The sequence below is a fragment of the Salmo salar genome, chromosome 06, assembly GCF_965601325.2.
Source record: "Salmo salar chromosome 06, fSalSal1, whole genome shotgun sequence".
Lineage (NCBI taxonomy): Eukaryota > Metazoa > Chordata > Actinopteri > Salmoniformes > Salmonidae > Salmo > Salmo salar.
The window spans coordinates 68,956,399-68,977,546 of NC_138296.1; the positions used below are offsets into that span (position 1 = coordinate 68,956,399).

The following is a 21,148-nucleotide window of genomic DNA, read 5'->3' on the forward strand; positions in this document are numbered from 1 at the left end:
ACTTTAAAGCCAGGATACTTTGGTAACCTACGGTAGGTACTTACTTTCTCCAATGACCCTTCCCACAACCCCACTTTCCCGCGATTATGTCATAAGGGCGAGCCACGGCCTGACCGGGCCGGCCGGCGGGCAGGTCAAGTTGGTCAGAGATACCCCGCGGGGAGGATGTGAGGAACGGAGATCAACGCAGCTAATCAGCGCAACGTTTTCCTACTGAGGGAGAGGAAAGAGAAAGCGAAAAACAAAGAGAAAAGGAGCGGCGGCCATTTTAACTGCGTTTCAGCCTTGAATTAAAAGCAGCAGAGTCATTAGAGAGACGCTGGTTAGACTCCTGCTGGGTTTTTAAATTGGATTCATAGGGAGGGAGACTCCCTGGGGGAGTGTGGGGGCGGGGTGGGGTCTAGCCGTGCTGGCGGGGGGCACAAGGACTCTTCATCACCATCCTTCCTCTAATAGTCTCATTATCCCTGCTTTAAACCCATTGCTTATCCTCTACCCAGAGGTAATGGTGTCGAAGGCTGTTGTTTTGCTTCAACCTCTGAACCAATTTCATAGTGTTTTGTGTAGTAGGAGGATGTGATGTCAGGTAGGTTTTCAAAGTGTTGGTTTCCAGGTCTTATTGTGGATAGAGTGTTTTTCCTTTGCTCTGGCAGGATCGTGTTGCCCGGGATGTAAGCATAGTGCAGTAGTTCTTTTTTCAACATCCATATATGCAAGCTGAATATTAATCCATCCTTTGACTTTTGTCTTTGCTCAGATCTGTTCTAATTTGCGTTGTTTCAACACCACTAACAGCAACTCTGTCTGTCCTGTGTTTGAACCCATTTTGCATTCAAACTCATCTGGTCTGACAGAATCAATAGCCAGTGTGTCAAGCTTTCTGGGCGACGGAGCATGCCACACCTGTCAATAGCCCAGCTACCTCTTTCTCCTTCCCATTCTCAGCCTCCTGACGCCCAGTGCACACCAGACATGACTCTAATATGTATGTGTTCAGAATAGCTGATTGTGTACCTCGTACAACCACCGTATGTATTGTAGCTTGGTGGAGGCTAAAGCTGTTTGGTGTTGGACAATAACGACCAAAGGAATAGTCATCAATGCACACATAATATGAGATAGGAAATAGGAGATCATTGAAAGCAAACAAATCCAGTATATTTCTGCTAAGAAGTTTCTTTACGGCTCGATGACTAAGATGCTGATAACTGAGGTCTACACTAGCCTAGCTCTAGCAGGGTGTGTGAGGTGTAGGAGCTGTGTCTGAGCTGTTATTGGGTGTTTGAGCACGTTCTCATCCTCCATCAGAGTACTGCAGAGCAATCGATGCTGCCTTGGCACACACACGCGTGCACACAGACACACACACACGCGCGCGCGCACACACACACACACACACACACACACACACACACACACACACACACACACACACACACACACACACACACACACACACACACACACAGCTATATGTATGCTCTGCTGTGTGTTTATAGCTCTACTGGGTTAACACAGCAGCACACACACACAGACACACACACACACACACACACACACACAGCTATATGTATGGTCTGCTGTGTGTTTATAGCTCTACTGGGTTAACACAGCAGCACACACACACAGGCACACACACACACACACACACACACACACACACACACACACACCACACACAGCTATATGTATGGTCTGCTGTGTGTTTATAGCTGTACTGGGTTAACACAGCAGCACACAGAGAGAGCCCGCCCAGTCTACTGGGAAGAAGTGTTGAGAAAGTCATTTGCTGTTAGACACCCTTCTAATCACACCGCACTTCTGTTACAGCGATGTGGCAGGGTTGACGGGGCTGACAGGGTTGACGGGGCTGACAGGATTGACAGGGTTGACGGGGTTGACAGGATTGACGGGGTTGACAGGATTGACAGGGTTGACGGAGTTGACAGGATTGACGGGGTTGACAGGGTTGACAGGGTTGACGGAGTTGACAGGGTTGACGGGATTGACGGGGTTGACAGGGTTGACGGGGTTGACGGGGTTGACGGGATTGACGGGGTTGACAGGATTGACAGGATTGACGGGGTTGACGGGGTTGACGGGATTGACAGGATTGACGGGGTTGACAGGATTGACAGGGTTGACGGGGTTGACAGGATTGACGGGGTTGACGGGGTTGACGGGGTTGACCGGATTGACGGGGTTGACGGGGTTGACGGGATTGACGGGGTTGACGGGGTTGACGGGATTGACGGGGTTGACGGGGTTGACGGGATTGACGGGGTTGACGGGGTTGACGGGATTGACGGGGTTGACGGGGTTGACGGGATTGACGGGATTGACGGGGTTGACGGGGTTGACGTGGTTGACGGGGTTGACAGGATTGACAGGGTTGACAGGGTTGACAGGGTTGACGGGATTGGAGCGTGAGTGAATGTTTCAAGTTCAAGGGGGATGATAAGGGGAATTTTAATTTGTTTTTCTGAATTGATTTGCGTGTGAATATGAAAAGGGAGTAATTGTCCCCTGCAGAGTGTGTCATCACAATTAGCAACAGTTAGTCACAGTGGAAGATGAGCATGGAGCCACACTTATATAGGGCCAATGATGGTTCCTGTGGCTCTTTAATGATAATGGCGCTGTGTGTGTGTATGCGTGTGTGTGTGTGTGTATGTGTGTGTGTGCAAGCAAGCTGTGTTCTATATAGTATATATAGTGTATGTTTACTATTTGTCTATATGTGTCTGTTTGTGCAGTGCAACACACACACAGCATGTCTGCTAGTAATCCTTCTACACTCCCAGACAGACACCATTGCTGGTACATATGAACCAACCAACCCTGATGGCTGCAGCCAACGCTAATTCCCCTCATCTCCCCTCCTCAGCTCCGCTGTGCTCAGCTCGACACCTCACAACGCCCGCTAGACTCCCCTCCCAGTCCTCCTCACAGGGATTTGTTTGGGTGGGTTGGCTTTACAAAAACGGCCCTCTTAATCCTGTACAATGAATGAAGCTCTTACAGATGAGCCAGTAGCCAGTGACATCTGCTGTGTGGATCTTCTCTGGGTGTCATGCTAGACCTAAGCCGAAGAGCAGATCCTCTTTCTCTCCCCTTCTCCTCTGCTGGCTACATTCTGGAATCTCGCGTTGACGGATGCCAAGGAGACCCTCTGTGGGTAGTAGTTCTCTCTAATCACTATGGCATACACAGCCTGGATATTTTTTCCATGCCCTGGCTTGAAGGAAGCCTTTAGAATAAAACATGTGTTCTGCAGTGTGGGGGACGTTTCATAGGCCTGCGTCATCACAAGTTGGAAAGTATTGTCAATGCTTTGTTGAGTCATAATCATTTGGTGCAAAGACATCCAGGCTATATGAATCTGTATGCTGTGTGATTCACATATCTCCTAACCAGCCCTGGCGTTTATGTTTTAACGAGCAAAGTAAAAGTGTGCCTTGTTAACGTTTTCTCTGACAGTGTGTGTTGTGTATATGGAGGGGTTAGTAGCAGTTCTAATACAATGCTGCACTCTCTCTCTCTCTCTCTCTCTCTCTCTCTCTCTCTCTCTCTCTCCCCATCTTTTGGGCTAACGTGGGATGAGTCACAACACTCCAAATGGCCTCAGCTGCTGTCAGTCCCCAAGTAGAACCCCCTCAGATTGTTGTGGATGGGCTGATGATGTCAACATGGAGTGTGATTTGTCAGAACTCTCTGAATCACACCTCTCCTCCAGTGACAGAAACATGCCAGGGCAGGTGACAGAAGGTAACAGGACAGTGTGTGGTGAACTCCAGGAACAACAGGCTGGAGATAAAGAGCTATCACTGTCCTGCCTGCCTGCCTGCCTGCCTGCCTGCCTGTCATCATAGGGCCTCAGCTTATCTCTGCCCAGTAGTCTGCATGGCTCCAATACTCCACAGTTAATGTGTTTCTCACTATCTCCAGTCAGACCCCATCCTGGGTCTTTTTCATTTGGTTCTCTACATTGTCTTTCTCTCTCCCTCTCTCTTTTCTCTCCCCACCACCGGATCAACTAATTGCTATTATAGATAACAATAACAATGTTGGTAATAATGTCCACAATAAAAAAGATGATGCTGTGTGATTACGGCAATCATTGTAATCAGAGGGAGAGGGGCTGCAGCTGGATAGAGATCATACTCGGAGAGAGAGAGAGAGAGAGGGACAGAGAGAGGGACAGAGAGAGAGCGAGACAGAGGTTACAGAAGACGAAAGGGAGGGATAGGAAAGAGAGGGAGGGAGAAAGGGGGAAAGGATGTTGTTGCCTTAATTGGGGGGGGGGGGCGCTCCAATCAGAGAGAGCCAGGCATGAGCCGCGCTGTCATCTTTATACTGAACAAAAATATAAACGCAACATGTAAAGTGTTGGTCCCATGTTTCATGAGCTGAAATAAAAGATCAAAGAAATGTCTCATACGCACAAAAACATTATTTCTCAATAATGTTGTGCATCAATTTGTTCACATCCCTGTTAGTGAGCATTTCTCCTTTGCCAAGATAATCCATCCACCTGACAGGTGTGGCATATTAAGAAGCTGATTAAACATAATTACACAACTGCACCTTGTGCTGGGGACAATAAAAGGACACTAAAATGTGCACAGATGTCTCAAGTTTTGATGGAGCGTGCAATTGGCATGCTGACTGCAGGAATGTCCACCAGAGCTGTTGCCTGAGAATTTAATGTTCATTTCTCTACCATAAGCCGCATTCAACTCCATTTTAGAGAATTTGGCAGTACTTCCAACTGGCCTCACAACTTCAGACCACGTGTAACCACACCAGCCCAGGACCCCAAATCCGACTTCTTCACCTGCGGGATTGTCTGAGACCAGCCACCCGGTGTCACGACTTCAGCTGAAGTCGGTCCCTCTCCTTGTTCAGGTGTTCGGCGGTCGACGTCACCGACCTTCTAGCCATCACTGATCCATCTTTCATTTTCCATTGGTTTTGTTTTGTCTTCCTTCACACCTGTTTCCAATCCCATCAATTACATGTTGTGTATTTAAGCCTCTGTTTCCCCTTATGTCCTTGTGGGAGATTGTTTATTGTAAGTGTTTGTGTACATCTGTACTGGTGTGCGTTGGGTTATGTTTACCCATTGATTTTTATTATTATGTTTTCCGGTGGGTTTTTTGTAATAAACTGTGCCGTTGGAAACACAGTTATTTCTCTCCTGCGTCTGACTTCTCTGCCGCCAGTTAAACACCCCTTACACCCGGACAGCTGATGAAACTGTGGGTTTGCACAACCGAAGAATTTCAGCACAAACGGTCAGAAACCGTCTCAGGGAAGCTCATCTGTGTGCTCGTCATCCTCACCAGGGTCTTGACCTGACTGCACTTCGGCATCCTAAACGACACCAGAAGGAAAAATGCTCACCTTTCGATGGCCACTGGCACACTGGAGAAGTGAGCTCTTCATGGATGAATCCTGTTTTCACCTGTACCAGGCAGATGGCAGACAGCGTGTATGGCGTTGTGTGGGCGAGCGGTTTGCTGATGTCAACGTTGTGATCGATGGCAATTTGAATGCACAGAGATACCGTGACGAGATCCCGAGGCCCATTGTCTTGCCATTCATCCACCGCCATCACCTCACGTTTCAGCATGATAATGCTAATGATCTTTACACAATTCCTGGAAGCTGAACATGTCCCAGTTCTTCCATCGCCTGTATCCTCACTAGACATGTTTGATCAGGCTCGGGATGCTCTGTTTCGACATGTACGGCAGCGTGTTCCAGTTCCCACCAATATCCAGCAACTTCGCACAGCCATTGAAGAGGAGTGGGACAACATTCCACAGACCACAATCAACAGCCTGATCAAGTCTATGCGAAGGAGATGTGTCGCGCTGCCTGAGGCAAATTGTGGTCACACCAGATACTGGTTGGTTTTCTGATTCATGCCGCTAACTTTTTTTAAAGTATCTGTGACCAACAGATGCATATCTCTATTCCCAGTCATGTGAAATCCATATATTAGGGCGTAATTCATTTATTTCAATTGACTGATTTCCTTATATGAACTCAATAAAATCTTTGAAATGGTTACATGTTGCATTTATATTTTCGTTCAGTGTATCAATGTCAGACCAGGCCGGGGGAGGCAGAGCCTGGGGGAGGGGGCCCGAGCCAGAGAACCTCTGCCCAAGCCCCAGAGCATGTCTGCTGGCTGGCTGAGCACTGCAACTCCCAGGGCTGGGCTGGCCTGCTAATCTGTACTATAGCATGGTGAGAGCTGTAGGGGAACTGAGTGGGGGTGCAAACCAGAGATATCATATCGCTTCACACACACTCCACTGTGCTGCACCCTCTATCCACACACACTCTCCCAATCGCCATTAGCATGGCATCTCTGCCAGAGAGAGCCTTTGAATGAACTAGAGGCAAAGCGCCACTGTGGGCTGTGTTGCAGCCCTTCCTTCCTGTTCTGATCTCCTGCTTCCTGCTTCCACGGAGTCATCTTTGAAGTTGCTCTGCTTAAGCCTCTGCCATGTCCTCTCATGGCTTATTTTCTTCCTCCGTCTTGATGGAATGATTTCTGTCCTGCCTTTTCTTAAGCCGCAGAGTTAAACTGCCACAAGTTAAGCCTCGAGATCATAATACCCATCAAAGCACTTTTCAAATGGCTATTGACCAAACGTCTGGTGCTGTATGGTGGTTGTAGATTATAGAGGACTAGAGTCTCTTGGCTTGTGCTCAAAGCGTTCTGTGCTGTTGGGCCACATTGTCTCCCTCCATCAAAGTCACTGCACAGTAATCAATGATGACTCTGCAGAGTTTAGCCTGTGTGTTAGAGTTTGGTCCTGGGTTGGGTTCATCTTAACAGCCAACACAGTGAGGCTGACGCAGCACATTCCAAACCCAATCAGTTCTCTGTGTGTGAAGAAGAAGTACAGAGAATCAACTGACTGAGGGAAAGTCTTATCAGTCATCAGAGCTTCAGATACAGGGACACGTTTGGTATTTTGTCTCATGTTCTGTGTGTACTGAGTGAGGGATGTACTGCGATAAGAAGAATGTGATAAGCAATGTCTTGAGAGTTGGCTGTCATGCAGGGGTGAAAGTAAGCCGGTCCGGTACGGACATAGTGGGGTTACTGCATACCGGTAAAACGCGAGCCTATCACAATAATTAACACAAAATGACAAGAAAACTATAGGCCTTTACAACAATATTTATCATTACCGCATATCAGCTGCATTAAAATGTGCTAATTCACTTGAAAACAGGTGGTATACCCTCCAAATTGCGTTGTGGTTTGACGAAAACACTAACATTTCAAGGCGGAGATAAGTGGTCGCGACATGCACGTACAGCAGTGGATGCATCAAGTCAGGCTACAAGTGTAGTAGGCCTAATGGCAATCGCCAAAAGTCATAACACTTAGTTTCTTTGTAACAGATGTCTCTTTCCATTCATCAAATTGTGGGTGCACAGTGCACTGTTAGGATGCTGGAATTATTTTGTGAGTGGATAAACGTGCAAAGGAGCACCTTTGAAGTGATTCATTGACAATCAGACGAAAACATCACGACTGGTTGTGTTTATGCCACATTAAAAGGTAATACATGATAAAAGTTATATGACAAATCTGTACTATGCCTACTAGGCCCATGGAGATACTACATTAATAGGGATCCTACTAGGCCCATGGAGATACTACATTAATAGGGATCCTACTAGGCCCATGGAGATACTACATTAATAGGGATCCTACTAGGCCCATGGAGATACTACATTAATAGGGATCCTACTAGGCCCATGGAGATACTACATTAATAGGGATCCTACTAGGCCCATGGAGATACTACATTAATAGGGATCCTACTAGGCCCATGGAGATACTACATTAATAGGGATCCTACTAGGCCCATGGAGATACTACATTAATAGGGATCCTACTAGGCCCATGGAGATACTACATTAATAGGGATGCTACTAGGCCCATGGAGATACTACATTAATAGGGATTCTACATGTGATTCTATGATTAGACCTATGCATTTTTTTCACTCCTGTACCGGTAAGAAATTAAATCTACTTTCACCCCTGATTGTATGTGACTGCATTATTTAGCATAGATGAATAGAATCTTTGTCATTAGTTCCTTAGTTCATTCTTCATTTACTTTACGTTCGTATTCTTATCTTTTATTATATCTGTAACGTCCGCTTCCAACTCACACTCTCAAACACATAGATCCCCTGAACGCAGCTCACTTTCCAGCTCACACCCTCAAACACATAGATCCCCTGAACGCAGCTCACTCTCCAGATCCCAATCACCTGAATTCTGATCACCTGTTCACACACCTGTATGTCATTATCACACACTATTTAGTTCAGTTCTTTGCACCCCGTCACTGTGTTTTGTGATACTTCTTTCGGAGTGCTGGTGTTTCCCTGTGTATGATAGCTTTTGCCTGCCTCACTAATGACTCGTGTTGCCTATTCCCTGCCTGTACTTTAGCCTATCAGATCTCCTGGATGACGTTGCTAGCCATTTCCCTGCCTGTACTGTTTCCGTTTTGGCCCCCCTGTGTTTGACCTTCTGCCTGCCCCTGGACCCAGCTACCTGCCTCCTCCTGTGGTCCTTTACAAATAAACACCTGCTGCAACCTGCACTTGTAACCAGCTCTCTGTCTCCCATCGTGTTCATTACAATATCTTGTTGTTGCATTGTCGAGGAGGAACCTGCAAGTAAGCATTTTGTTGGACAACTAATAAACGTCTCAAACTTCTGTATCATTTCAGCCAGGAGTTTTGAAAGTGGTGCTCACCAGCCAAAAGTGGTCCCCTGTTTTTTTGTGTCCTACGTCATCCATTTCGTGTGATATGTTATAGCCTTTGCAATTTGTATGATATTATATGAATTTAGAAATGTGTGCGATATGCTATGAATTTGTTGTGCTTAAGATCCCAGAGTGTATCTTTAAATTAGTGCCCACTTCACTGTAACTGTAAACTATTGCTAGCCATTAGCGCCCATGAGTGTGACTGAAGTAGACTCTCTGTACTCCAGACAAAGAGCCCTGGGGGGAGTGGTACCCACCCTTAGACCAGGGAGGTAGAGAGGGACGAGAAGGGATGACGTTATGGATGTGTCCACCTCCCAGACTCCATCAGTTAGACAGAGAGGATGTGTACCCAGCCCTTCATCACAAGGTCCTTTACTCCCCTGGACTGGACAGGACAGATAGATACATCTGTTGTAGTCCATCGCTCCTCAGTAGAGGACACATTGTGACTCTCTCTAAACGGCACACTATCTGTGTGCATGAACAATAATACCCCAGGACCTGGCTTCCTGATAGGGATGGAATTTAGGCTTACGGGTGTTTTTAATGATACGTCTTTCCTACGACGGCCGAAGATGTAACATGTTTCCCAAAACACCACACAGAGAGAATGGTCGCTGTGGGTGTCGTCGGAGCGTGTGTCCATACTGATAGGATCGAAAGAAATGGAGCGATTTTGCTCTCAGATCAGCTTTCTCCATTCAAATCTACTATGGCTGCAAATATTGAGACGGCTTATTCTAGTGCTTACCCAATAAAAATGCATTAAATCACTGATTTTGCACATCATTGCGCACGGCTACACATCATGAAATATATTGAGACAAATTACAGACAGTAGGCTACAAGTACCAAAATAGAACTCAACTGATTGAAGATGAAATGTTTTTCAACATGATTGAAATAGGCCTATAGCCCGCTGTTTATATTTTAATGCAGTCATCTCGGTTTTCATTTGAAACATATTTTTATACGTAACCTGTTTGTATCAAATGCAAAGACATTGGCAACTTTGTATTCATAGTCAACTGTGTTCTGAAGTTACCGGCGGTCACAGAGATACAGATAAACCGTGTGATTCTGTGTTTAGCGAAGATATTCTATGTATAACGTGACGTGAGAGGGCAAAAAAATCATCTAAGGACATCTGGTCTGAGAGGCAGGCGTACGATTACGAGCGTTTTCAAGTGCAACGCTTATAACGATTGTTTTGGGGAACAGCTCGAAGGGTTAACAATGCTCCTGTGAAGGTTTTAATGATGGACTTAGCCTTGAGATGCTTTTAGGAAACCGAGCCTAGATCAATGCTTGCTCACTCCCTGCATAAACATCCAGAGATAACTCACACATGCTTTCGCACCGTATACATGAACTGACTCATATGTTTGCGGTTAATTCTCAGTGCTAATAGGCTGCCACATGAGCAGCCCTGCCCAGATACAGTTGGGCTGGCCGGTCTGAGTGGCTGGAAGTAGAGCAGCACTAACTAGGGGAGGGACTGTGTTGAGGGGACAGATAGCGCAGGGAGGCAGGCGGGCGGAAGGGAGAGTGCAAATGCCACCCCAGATAAGGCCTGCTCCATGATTATCCTCATTATTCCGACAGTTTTTTGGGGGCGCTGGGGTAAGGAGCTCCAGGCCAGGCTAGTTAGTCATATCCTACCCTCCCTCAGAGAGATGGGAGGGGGAGAGGAAGCGCTTACAAGGCAGGGTAGTGGAGAGTGGGTTGAAGGGGCAAAAAAGCCAGATTCAGCTTCCCCTGTCTGAATTGTTCCATCACATAGAGTCATACTGATGTTCTTCTCCCACTGCAGCTGGATTTACATAGTCACACACATAGAGAGAGAGAGACAAATACAGAGAGAGAGAGAGAGAGAGAGAGAGACAAATACACAGAGAGAGAGAGAGAGAGAGAGAGAGAGAGAGAAACACTAGAGTAGGACTTCATGCTGTTTAATTATTCATGTGAATAAAGTGCTTTGATTTTACTGCTCCTCCCTTCTTCTTCTGTGGTGGTAGTTACATTCCCACGTTTAAAGAGAGAGACATACTCATGAAAATGATAATATGATGTGGTATGATAATATTCAAAAGATACCTTCTCTCGTAAGGTTACTTCAAAAACACGTTCTTTGTTATATTCAATCCTCAGTCTTCATTCTCTCCTCCTCGTCCGTCCTTGCATGTATGTATGTGTGTAGTAGTGTGTCCTTGTGATGTTTTTGCAAAGTAACTCGCTGGTGATGTGAATTTTAATGCAAGGTTAAACAATTCTTTCACAATCCAATAAGTGTCATCTGTGTGGTGGAGGCTGAAGCGCTCTAATACAGAAAATGTAAATTCAATTAATCAACAAGCAATCTTACTGTAATTCCTAAAGAGATAGAGGAAGGAAAGGAAGCGATGTCCTATCAAAGACGTGGCATAAAAGAATGACTGTATGTAAAAAATTCTTTTTGTGTTGTCTGTCAAGGGAAAGATAAACGTGAATATTAATGAAAGTGCTCAAAAACATTTTGTCTGTGGTATTTTTTTCTCCTTTTCTTTTATAAAACGCTATTTTTTCCCCCTATCTGTGTGTCCCCTGCCATTTTGAGTGCTAAAGACAGGCTTTAGTTTATCACGCTCGGCTGAAGGCCCTGTGCGAGTCAAAACGCATTAGCCTGAGCACTTTTGTGAGGCTAAAAGAAATACACTCAGTGAGCCCTCTTATATTCCTTTCCTATTCTTCATTTATGGAGCAGCTTTCTTTCTGTGAATCGTTAAGAGAAAGGGCCAACAATGTAGATGTATTTCTTTACAATCTTCCTGTCAAATAAATAGCGTAGTATTAGTTGTATTTTTCGAAACCTATCTCTTCAATTTCAGAGTGTGTTTGTGGGTGAGTGTGTGTGTGAACAATGTGTGCCCGTGATGGCGACTGCCCTTCACAGTGGCTTCATGTGTAGCAGGGATGGAGGGGGACATGTGTCCTGGGGGGCAGGGTGACAGGGAGCAGTTTGGTACATGGTGGGGGATAAAGGGGGCCGCTGGTGGAGGCTAGGGGGGTTGGGGGAGTCAGGGAGGCTCTCCACACACACACACACACACACACACACACACACACACACACACACACACACACACACACACACACTGAGCAGAGCGTAGCACAGCAAAGTGCGGTAGAGGCGAGTCATTAATATTCTGTCTGGACTCATTGTCTTTCCATGCTGACATTTACATTTAGATTGTTTATTTTACAGCGGGGGGCGTTAATGAACATGCTTCTGTTCTGTTGTTCCCAAATGGCTGTGATTACTGCCACCACACTAAGATAATGAGACTGGAGGAGCTGGGGCTGGGACCAGTGGCGGTTCTAGACCATTTCAACTGGGGGGGGCCAAGCTAGGGCCAGTTACATTAGACGTTACTGTTGTCATATCGTTTTGCATGTGGTATGATACTGTTGTGTTCCGCTTAAAGTCATCCCTCTAGAAAATGTGTGGGTTAAATTAGTGTTCCGCGTTGCCACTGTCTAATAACGGATGTAAAAAAAGAACGATAGCAAAAATTAGTTATGTAAAAATTATTTCATACTCCATATTTAGGGGGGCCACAAGGGGGTCCAAAATTGTTGTCACAGGGGCACTGCCCCCCCCCCCCCCCAGAACCGCTAGTCGCTGGGACTAGGGCTAGAGCTGCGGCTGGGACTAGGGCTAGAGCTGTGACTAGGGCTAGAGCTGGGACTAGGGCTGGGACTAGGGCTAGAGCTGGGACTAGGGCTAGAGCTGGGGCTGAGACTAGGGCTGGCGCTTGTGTATGGGGCTGCATGGGATTGAGGCTAGGGCTGGGGCTGGAGCTGGGGTATTGGGGCTATGGCTGGGGTTGGGGTATAGGGGCTGTGGTATAGGGTCTGGGGCTGGGGTATTGGGTCTGGGGCTGGGGTATAGGGACTGGGTCTGGGGTATAGGGATTGGGGCTGGGGTATAGGGACTGGGTCTGGGGTATAGGGACTGGGGCTGGGGTATAGGGACTGGGGCTGGGGTATAGGGACTGGGGCTGGGGTATATGGGCTGGGGTATAGGGACTGGGTCTGGGGTATAGGGACTGGTGCTGGGGTATAGGGACTGGGGTATAGGGGTATAGGGGCTGGGGTATAGGGGCTGAGGTATAGGGACTGGGTCTGGGGTATAGGGATTGGGGCTGGGGTATAGGGGCTGGGGTATAGGGACTGGGGCTGGGGTATAGGGACTTGGGTATAGGGACTGGGGCTGGGGTATAGGGACTGGGGCTGGGGTATAGGGGCTGGGGTATCAAATCAAATCAAATTGTATTTGTCACATGTGCCGAATGCTAGCTAGCAACTTACCTTGGCTTCTTACTGCATTCGCGTAACAGGCAGGCTCCTCGTGGAGTGCAATGTAAAGCAGGTGGTTAGAGCGTTGGACTAGTTAACCGTAAGGTTGCAAGATTAAATCCCCGAGCTGACAAGGTAAAAATCTGTCGTTCTGCCCCTGAACAAGGCAGTTAACCCACCGTTCCTAGTCTGTCATTGAAAATAAGAATGTGTTCTTAACTGACTTGCCTAGTAAAATAAAGGTAAAAAAAAAAAAATGCCAAATCGGCGACCAAAAATACCGATTTCCGATTGTTATGAAAACTTGAAATCGGCCCTAATTAATCAGCCATTCCGATTAATCGGTCGACCTCTAGTAAAGGGGCTGGGGTATAGGGACTGGGGTTGGGGTATAGGGGCTGGAGTATAGGGACTGGGGCTGGGGTATAGGGACTGGGGTAAGGTTATAGGGATTGGGGCTGGGGTATAGGGGCTGGGGTATACGGGCTGGGGTATAGGGGCTGGGGTATAGGGGCTGGGGTATAGGGGCTGGGGTATAGGGACTGAGGCTGGGGTATAGGGACTGGGGCTGGGGTATAGGGGCTGGGGTATAGGGGCTGGGGTATAGGGACTGGGGTATAGGGACTGGGAGTGTGGTATAGGGACTGGGGCTGGGGTATAGGAACTGGGGCTGGGGTATAGGGACTGGGGCTGGGGTATAGGGGCTGGGGTATAGGGACTAGGGTATAGGGACTGGGAGTGTGGTATAGGGACTGGGGCTGGGGTATAGGGACTGGGGCTGGGGTATAGGGACTGGGGTATAGGGACTGGGAGTGTGGTATAGGGACTGGGGCTGGGGTATAGGAACTGGGGCTGGGGTATAGGGACTGGGGCTGGGGTATAGGGGCTGGGGTATAGGGGCTGGGGTATAGGGACTAGGGTATAGGGACTGGGAGTGTGGTATAGGGACTGGGGCTGGGGTATAGGGACTGGGGCTGGGGTATAGGAACTGGGGCTGGGGTATAGGGACTGGGGCTGGGGTATAGGGGCTGGGGTATAGGGACTAGGGTATAGGGACTGGGAGTGTGGTATAGGGACTGGGGCTGGGGTATAGGGACTGGGGCTGGGGTATAGGAACTGGGGCTGGGGTATAGGGACTGGGGCTGGGGTATAGGGGCTGGGGTATAGGGGCTGGGGTATAGGGACTAGGGTATAGGGACTGGGAGTGTGGTATAGGGACTGGGGCTGGGGTATAGGGACTGGGGCTGGGGTATAGGGACTGGGGCTGCGTGGTGAGCATTAGTGTGTGGCGCTATAGTGGCAGGGAAAGTCAAAAGGCTGTCTGTGGGTGGATGTTCTTTTTACCCTCTCTGCATATGGGAGGGTATTGGCCCTATGGTATGGCCACAGCAGAATGCCATGGATGCATTGAAGATTAGGCTAATACCCCCCTAGCACTGCTATTCTCTCTGGTCAGTCCAGGGCTGCTTACCCTTTAGCCCACCACTGATACTCCACAATGCAACGATGTTAAACCTATGGTTCACTCACAGCAGTGCTGCAGGGTCCATACAACTAGAAATGAAGCTGAGGTAAAACAGTGACAAAGTCACTATTATGCTACATGTATCATGGGAGTCCCTGTATGCTGAAATCTGTATTTTGTGAGACATTCTGGGCTGGTTGGTGAGCAGTGTGGATGTAAAAGTGATTTAATGATGTCTGTTCTAATGCATTCTCCTCACTCCACTCTCCCAGATTAAATGAGTTAGGCCCAGTTAGGCTCCACGCTAGCCTGTCTGTTCACAGCACTGTAGCAGCACTCTTCCACATTCCAAAGTGGAGGGGGTTTATTGAAGCTGGCCAGGAGTCAGAGCCTCTCAGTGGGTCTTCTGCCACTCAGGCCAACACGACAGAGTTTTTACACAAACACAGACGGAGGGTTGAACGTCTTTTCCGTCTAACTAACCTTGCCATCTTTTTGTATGAATACAAATGTGACCGGTTCTGGAAATCCTCTAAATCGACTGTATAGTCACAGACATAGGTTGTGTGTGTATTTATGGAAGCCCGGGGTTTCTTTAAACTCACAGCCGAGCGCCACAGCCCACATCACAACATGTTTCACATCACAACATGTTTCACATCACAACATGTTTCACATCACAGCACGTTTCACATCACAACATGTTTCACATCACAACATGTTTCACATCACAACATGTTTCACATCACAACATGTTTCAGATCACAGCACGTTTCACATCACAACATGTTTCACATCATAACATGTTTCACGTTTCACATCACAACATGTTTCACATCACAACATGTTTCACATCACAGCATGTTTCACATCACAGCATGTTTCACATCACAACATGTTTCACATCACAACATGTTTCAGATCACAGCATGTTTCACATCACAACATGTTTCAGATCACAGCATGTTTCACATCACAACATGTTTCACATCATAACATGTTTCACGTTTCACATCACAACATGTTTCACATCACAACATGTTTCACATCACAACATGTTTCAGATCACAGCATGTTTCACATCACAACATGTTTCACATCACGGCATGTTTCACATCACGGCATGTTTCACATCACAACATGTTTCACATCACAACATGTTTCACATCACGGCATGTTTCACATCACAACATGTTTCACATCACAGCATGTTTCACATCACGGCATGTTTCACATCACAACATGTTTCACATCACAACATGTTTCACATCACGGCATGTTTCACATCACAACATGTTTCACATCACGGCATGTTTCACATCACGGCATGTTTCACATCACAACATGTTTCACATCACAACATGTTTCACATCACGGCATGTTTCACATCACAACATGTTTCACATCACAGCATGTTTCACATCACAACATGTTTCACATCACAGGAGAAGAAAAGGAAAGTATGTGTTTGAGGTCATGAAATGTCCCCTGCCTCTGCAGCGGGGAGTTAGAGCGGCCATGCGGATGATATTATCATGGAGCCACATAGTGCAGAGGACAGGAGCATATATACATGTACCAGCTTTGTCCTTTCAAGTAGAGATGGCCTATCCTGGTCTAACAACCTCTAGCTCTTTTCCCTAGTCCCTAATCTCTTCTATGTAGGTCTTGGTGTAGATTGGTGTACGCAACATTATGACTGTGACTGATAAAGGATTGATGGACTGACTGACAGAGAGACTAACTGACAGAGAGACTGACTGACAGAGACAGAGTGACAGAGAGACTGACTGACAGAGACAGAGTGCCAGAGAGACAGAGAGTGACTGACAGAGAGACTGACTGACAGAGAGACTGACTGACAGAAATACTGACTGACAGAAATACAGAGTGACAGAGAGACTACTGACAGAGAGTGACTGACAGAGACTAACTGACAGAGAGACTGACTGACAGAGACAGAGTGACAGAGAGACAGAGACTGACTGAGAGACAGAGTGCCAGAGAGACAGAGAGTGACTGACAGAGAGACTGACTGACAGAGTGACTGACAGAGAGACAGAGAGACTGACAGATAGAGAGACAAACAGACTGACAGACAGAGAGACTGACAGACAGAGAGACAAACAGACTGACAGACAGAGAGACTGACAGACAGAGAGACAGAGAGACTGACAGACAGAGAGACAAACAGACTGACAGACAGAGAGACTGACAGACAGAGAGACTGACAGACAGAGAGACTGAAAGACAGACAGACAGAGAGACTGACAGACAGAGAGACAGACTGACAGACAGAGAGACTGACATAATGACAGACAGAGAGACAGACAGACTGACTGACTGACTGACAGACAGAGAGACAGACAGACAGACAGACAGACAGACAGACAGACAGACAGACAGACAGACAGACAGACAGACAGACAGACAGACAGACAGACAGACAGACAGACAGACAGACAGACAGTTGGGGAGTCTATGATGGGCGTGTGTATATGGTGCTGCAGTAGATTGCCTGGCGCTCGGTCTCCAGCTGGCTGTATCGGCACGCCTAGCTGCCATGGCAACGCACCCATGCGTGAGGACACAGCGCAGGAAGGGCTTGGCTAGCTCCAGATGTTGGGCTCACTCCCCCACATTTATCCTAATCCACACACTGCCCTCCACAACATCAGGACATCTGCAGTACAGACACGCACGCACGCACGCACGCACGCGCACACACACACACACACACACACACACACAGACGCTAACGCACATTAGCACAGCCAGGTGGCTCCGAGGCCCCAATGGGCTTCTTCCACCTCTGGCTTTGTCAGTTGATTGGAGAGATTGCAGCTGCTATAAAATCATGCATGAGATGAATGGGAATGTTTAAATGGGTCAGTGTATGTGTGCATGTTGCAAAAACCCCCAGGTGAATGTTCACTTTCTTTCATTGTTTGCGATGGCAACGCTAGCTACTGTAATGCCTCTGCAGTCCTTACACACCAGATACACCAAAGTCTCTCACAATGGACAGTCATTGTGTGTATTGCATCAGTGGTGTGGAGACTGTAGGTGGATGGTAGTGTGTGTGTGTGTGTGTGTGTGTGCGTGCGTGCGTGTGTGTGTGTGTGTGTGTGTGTGTGTGTGTGTGTGTGTGTGTGTGTGTGTGTGTGTGTGTGTGTGTGTGTGTGTGTGTGTGTGTGTGTGTGTGGTGTGTGATGGACTGTCTGCGTGTTTGACTAACAGAGACCCTCTCCATTGTTCCCTGTGTGTCCTACAGCCAAGCACGACGTCAACGGCAACAGGACCGTACCACCATTCCCCGAGGGACTGCAGATGGCTACGTTTGGTAGGTGATCCATATGAGGAGAGGGAGGAGGAAGTTGGGGGCTGGGGGAGAGGAGAGGGGAAACAGGGGAGGATGGCATCCAGACAGTGTAGTATAATTAGTCCCCCCTCCCCTGCTACTCAGTTAGGTTCAGAAAAATACATTCAAAACAAAATGAAAGGAGAGAGAGAGAGGATAGAGGAGGAGGAGGGGGTGTAGAGATTAATTGCAAGGGGTGATAAGGATCTCTTTAATAAAATGCATTAGTTCAGCTCCTCTTTTCTCCATTCGGGGAGTCAAACTGCGTAATCCATCAGGACAGACAGCAGAGAAATCAGCCTCTTTATCTCCCGGGCCTGTGTACAAATAAGCATGTTTTAAAGCAGCCTTACATGCACTTGTGACCCGCAGAGCATTTCAAATCACAAAGCCTCCCGTGGATCACCTTAAAAGTTGCCAGTTACCCTTGACTCTACAAAAGCCTGTCTTCTACCCCCCCCCTGTTACCGCTGTGCCAGTGATTGGCTACGTTCAGAACTACCTTGTGTTAATACTCTAACATTCGCTCCCAAACACAAAGGTGTGTGTACGTGAGCGCGCGTGTGTGTGTGTGTGCGTGTGTGTGTAGGAGCCGTGTAGGAGCCTCTTCAGTCCCAATCACCTCACACACACAAAAAACCTCTCACACACACATCGAGGCAAACTGCCTGAGCCCCACTCAGCTCTTCAGTACTGCATGGAGAGAAAACCCAGCTCTACCAATCATTTGGTTTCTCAGATAAATCACTCCACCCAATCGGGGGAATGAATGACTGTGGATAACCGTTTTTAAACTGTACCCGAATATATTTTTACTGTTTTATTTGGTGGGGGAGTATTACTTGGTGCTAAATGTTTACAGTGGGTATTAGTTTTATGTGGGTTGTTTTTACAGGCCCACGGTACATCTGATAACCAAGGAACACTATGGTTTGATTAGACACTAAATCCAAAGCTGGGACATGGGTCCAGACCTTTATGGAGGTGACTGGATGTGTTCCCTGCTGACAGACTATACACCTCAGTGTCGTGGGAGGGTTTTAATGGCTTGTATCAGTGTGTGTGGGCTGTTGTATTCATTTCACACCTAAGAGAGGTATTGAAACCAGAGCAACATCGGCCAATAAACAAGGTGCATGAGAGCCCAGTCAGCCAGGGTATGATATAATACATTTGTACTCAACATACGCCTAATACTAGGTCTGAAATTGCCACTGGTTCAGGATTTTATTCCCTTCATCCACTCATCTATTTATTGCATTTATCTAACTATCCATCCATCCATCTATGCCTGTCCGTCCGTTTCTGACTGGTGTGTTGTCTTAAAGGGATGGGATGTTTCTGACTGGGGTGTGTTGTGTTAAAGGGATGGGATGTTTCTGACTGGGGTGTGTTGTGTTTTCAGTTTTCCCCTCGCCGCTCAGACCACTCCCAGACAGTCCTAGCAAAAGTCCTAGCAAAAGTTTATTTTTCGGCCATTCATTAATTGAAAACAATCACAGTAAGGTATTTTATATTTACCCAGAAATTATTTGATATTGAGATAAAAACGGCTGCATTGGACCTTTAAAGGGATGGTCTGTTTCTGACTGAGATGTGTTATCTTAAAGGGATGGTCTGTTTCTGACTGAGATGTGTTGTCTTAAAGGGATGGGCTGTTTCTGACTGAGATGTGTTGTCTTAAAGGGATGGTCTGTTTCTGACTGAGATGTGTTGTCTTAAAGGGATGGGCTGTTTCTGGGGCGCAGAGAGAAAGTTCTGGAAGCAGAAGGGAGTCTACTCCACCCAGGTGGGCTATGCTGGAGGCCTCACCCCCAACCCCACCTACGAAGAGACCTGCACAGGTAACACTCAACACTCAACAGTAACCCCACACCCCACTCAACAGTGACCCCACACCCCACTCAACAGTGACCCCACACCCCACTCAACAGTGACCCCACACCCTACTCAACAGTGACCCCACACCCCACTCAACAGTGACCCCCACACCCTCCTCAACAGTGCACCCACACCCTACTCAACAATGACCCCACACCCTACTCAACAGTGACCACACACCCTACTCAACAATGACCCCCCACACCCTACTCAACAGTGACCCCACACCCTACTCAACAGTGACCCCCACACCCTACTCAACAATGACCCCACACCCTACTCAACAATGACCCCACACCCCACTCAACAGTGCCCCCACACCCCACTCAACAATGACCCCACACCCTACTCAACAATGACCCCACACCCCACTCAACAATGACCCCACACCCTACTCAACAATGACCCCACACCCTACTCAACAATGACCCCACACCCTACTCAACAGTGACCCCCACACCCTACTCAACAATGACCCCACACCCTACTCAACAGTGCCCCCACACCCCACTCAACAATGACCCCACACCCTACTCAACAGTGACCCCACACCCCACTCAACAATGACCCCACACCCTACTCAACAATGACCCCACACCCTACTCAACAATGACCCCACACCCTACTCAACAATGACCCCACACCCTACTCAACAGTGCCCCCACACCCCACTCAACAATGACCCCACACCCTACTCAACAATGACCCCACACCCCACTCAACAGTGACCCCACACCCTACTCAACAGTGACCCCACACGCTACCCACACCCCACTCAACAATGACCCCACACCCTACTCAACAATGACCCCACACCCTACTCAACAATGACCCCACACCCCACTCAACAGTGCCCCCACACCCCACTCAACAATGACCCCACACCCTACTCAACAATGACCCCACACCCTACTCAACAATGACCCCACACCCTACTCAACAGTGACCCCACACCCTACTCAACAATGACCCCACACCCTACTCAACAATGACCCCACACCCAACTCAACAGTGACCCCACACCCCACTCAACAATGACCCCACACTCTACTCAACAATGACCCCACACTCTACTCAACAATGACCCCACACCCTACTCAACAGTGCCCCCACACCCAACTCAACAGTGACCCCACACCCTACTCAACAATGACCCCACACTCTACTCAACAATGACCCCACACTCTACTCAACAATGACCCCACACCCAACTCAACAGTGACCCCACACTCTACTCAACAATGACCCCACACCCAACTCAACAGTGACCCCACAC

General features: G+C 47.8%; 1 protein-coding gene across 2 annotated transcripts in view; it reads left to right on the top strand.

Annotated features, from left to right (window-relative positions):
• The window catches only part of msraa (methionine sulfoxide reductase Aa), a 91,989-nt gene that overhangs the window by 28,118 nt on the left and 42,723 nt on the right, over window positions 1–21,148 (top strand). For both annotated transcript variants that reach the window (NM_001140894.1, XM_045719462.2), the window contains exons 2-3: window positions 17,905–17,973; window positions 19,716–19,835. In NM_001140894.1, the coding sequence (NP_001134366.1) occupies window positions 17,905–17,973; window positions 19,716–19,835 (189 nt within the window). The remainder of the gene's footprint in view (window positions 1–17,904; window positions 17,974–19,715; window positions 19,836–21,148) is intronic.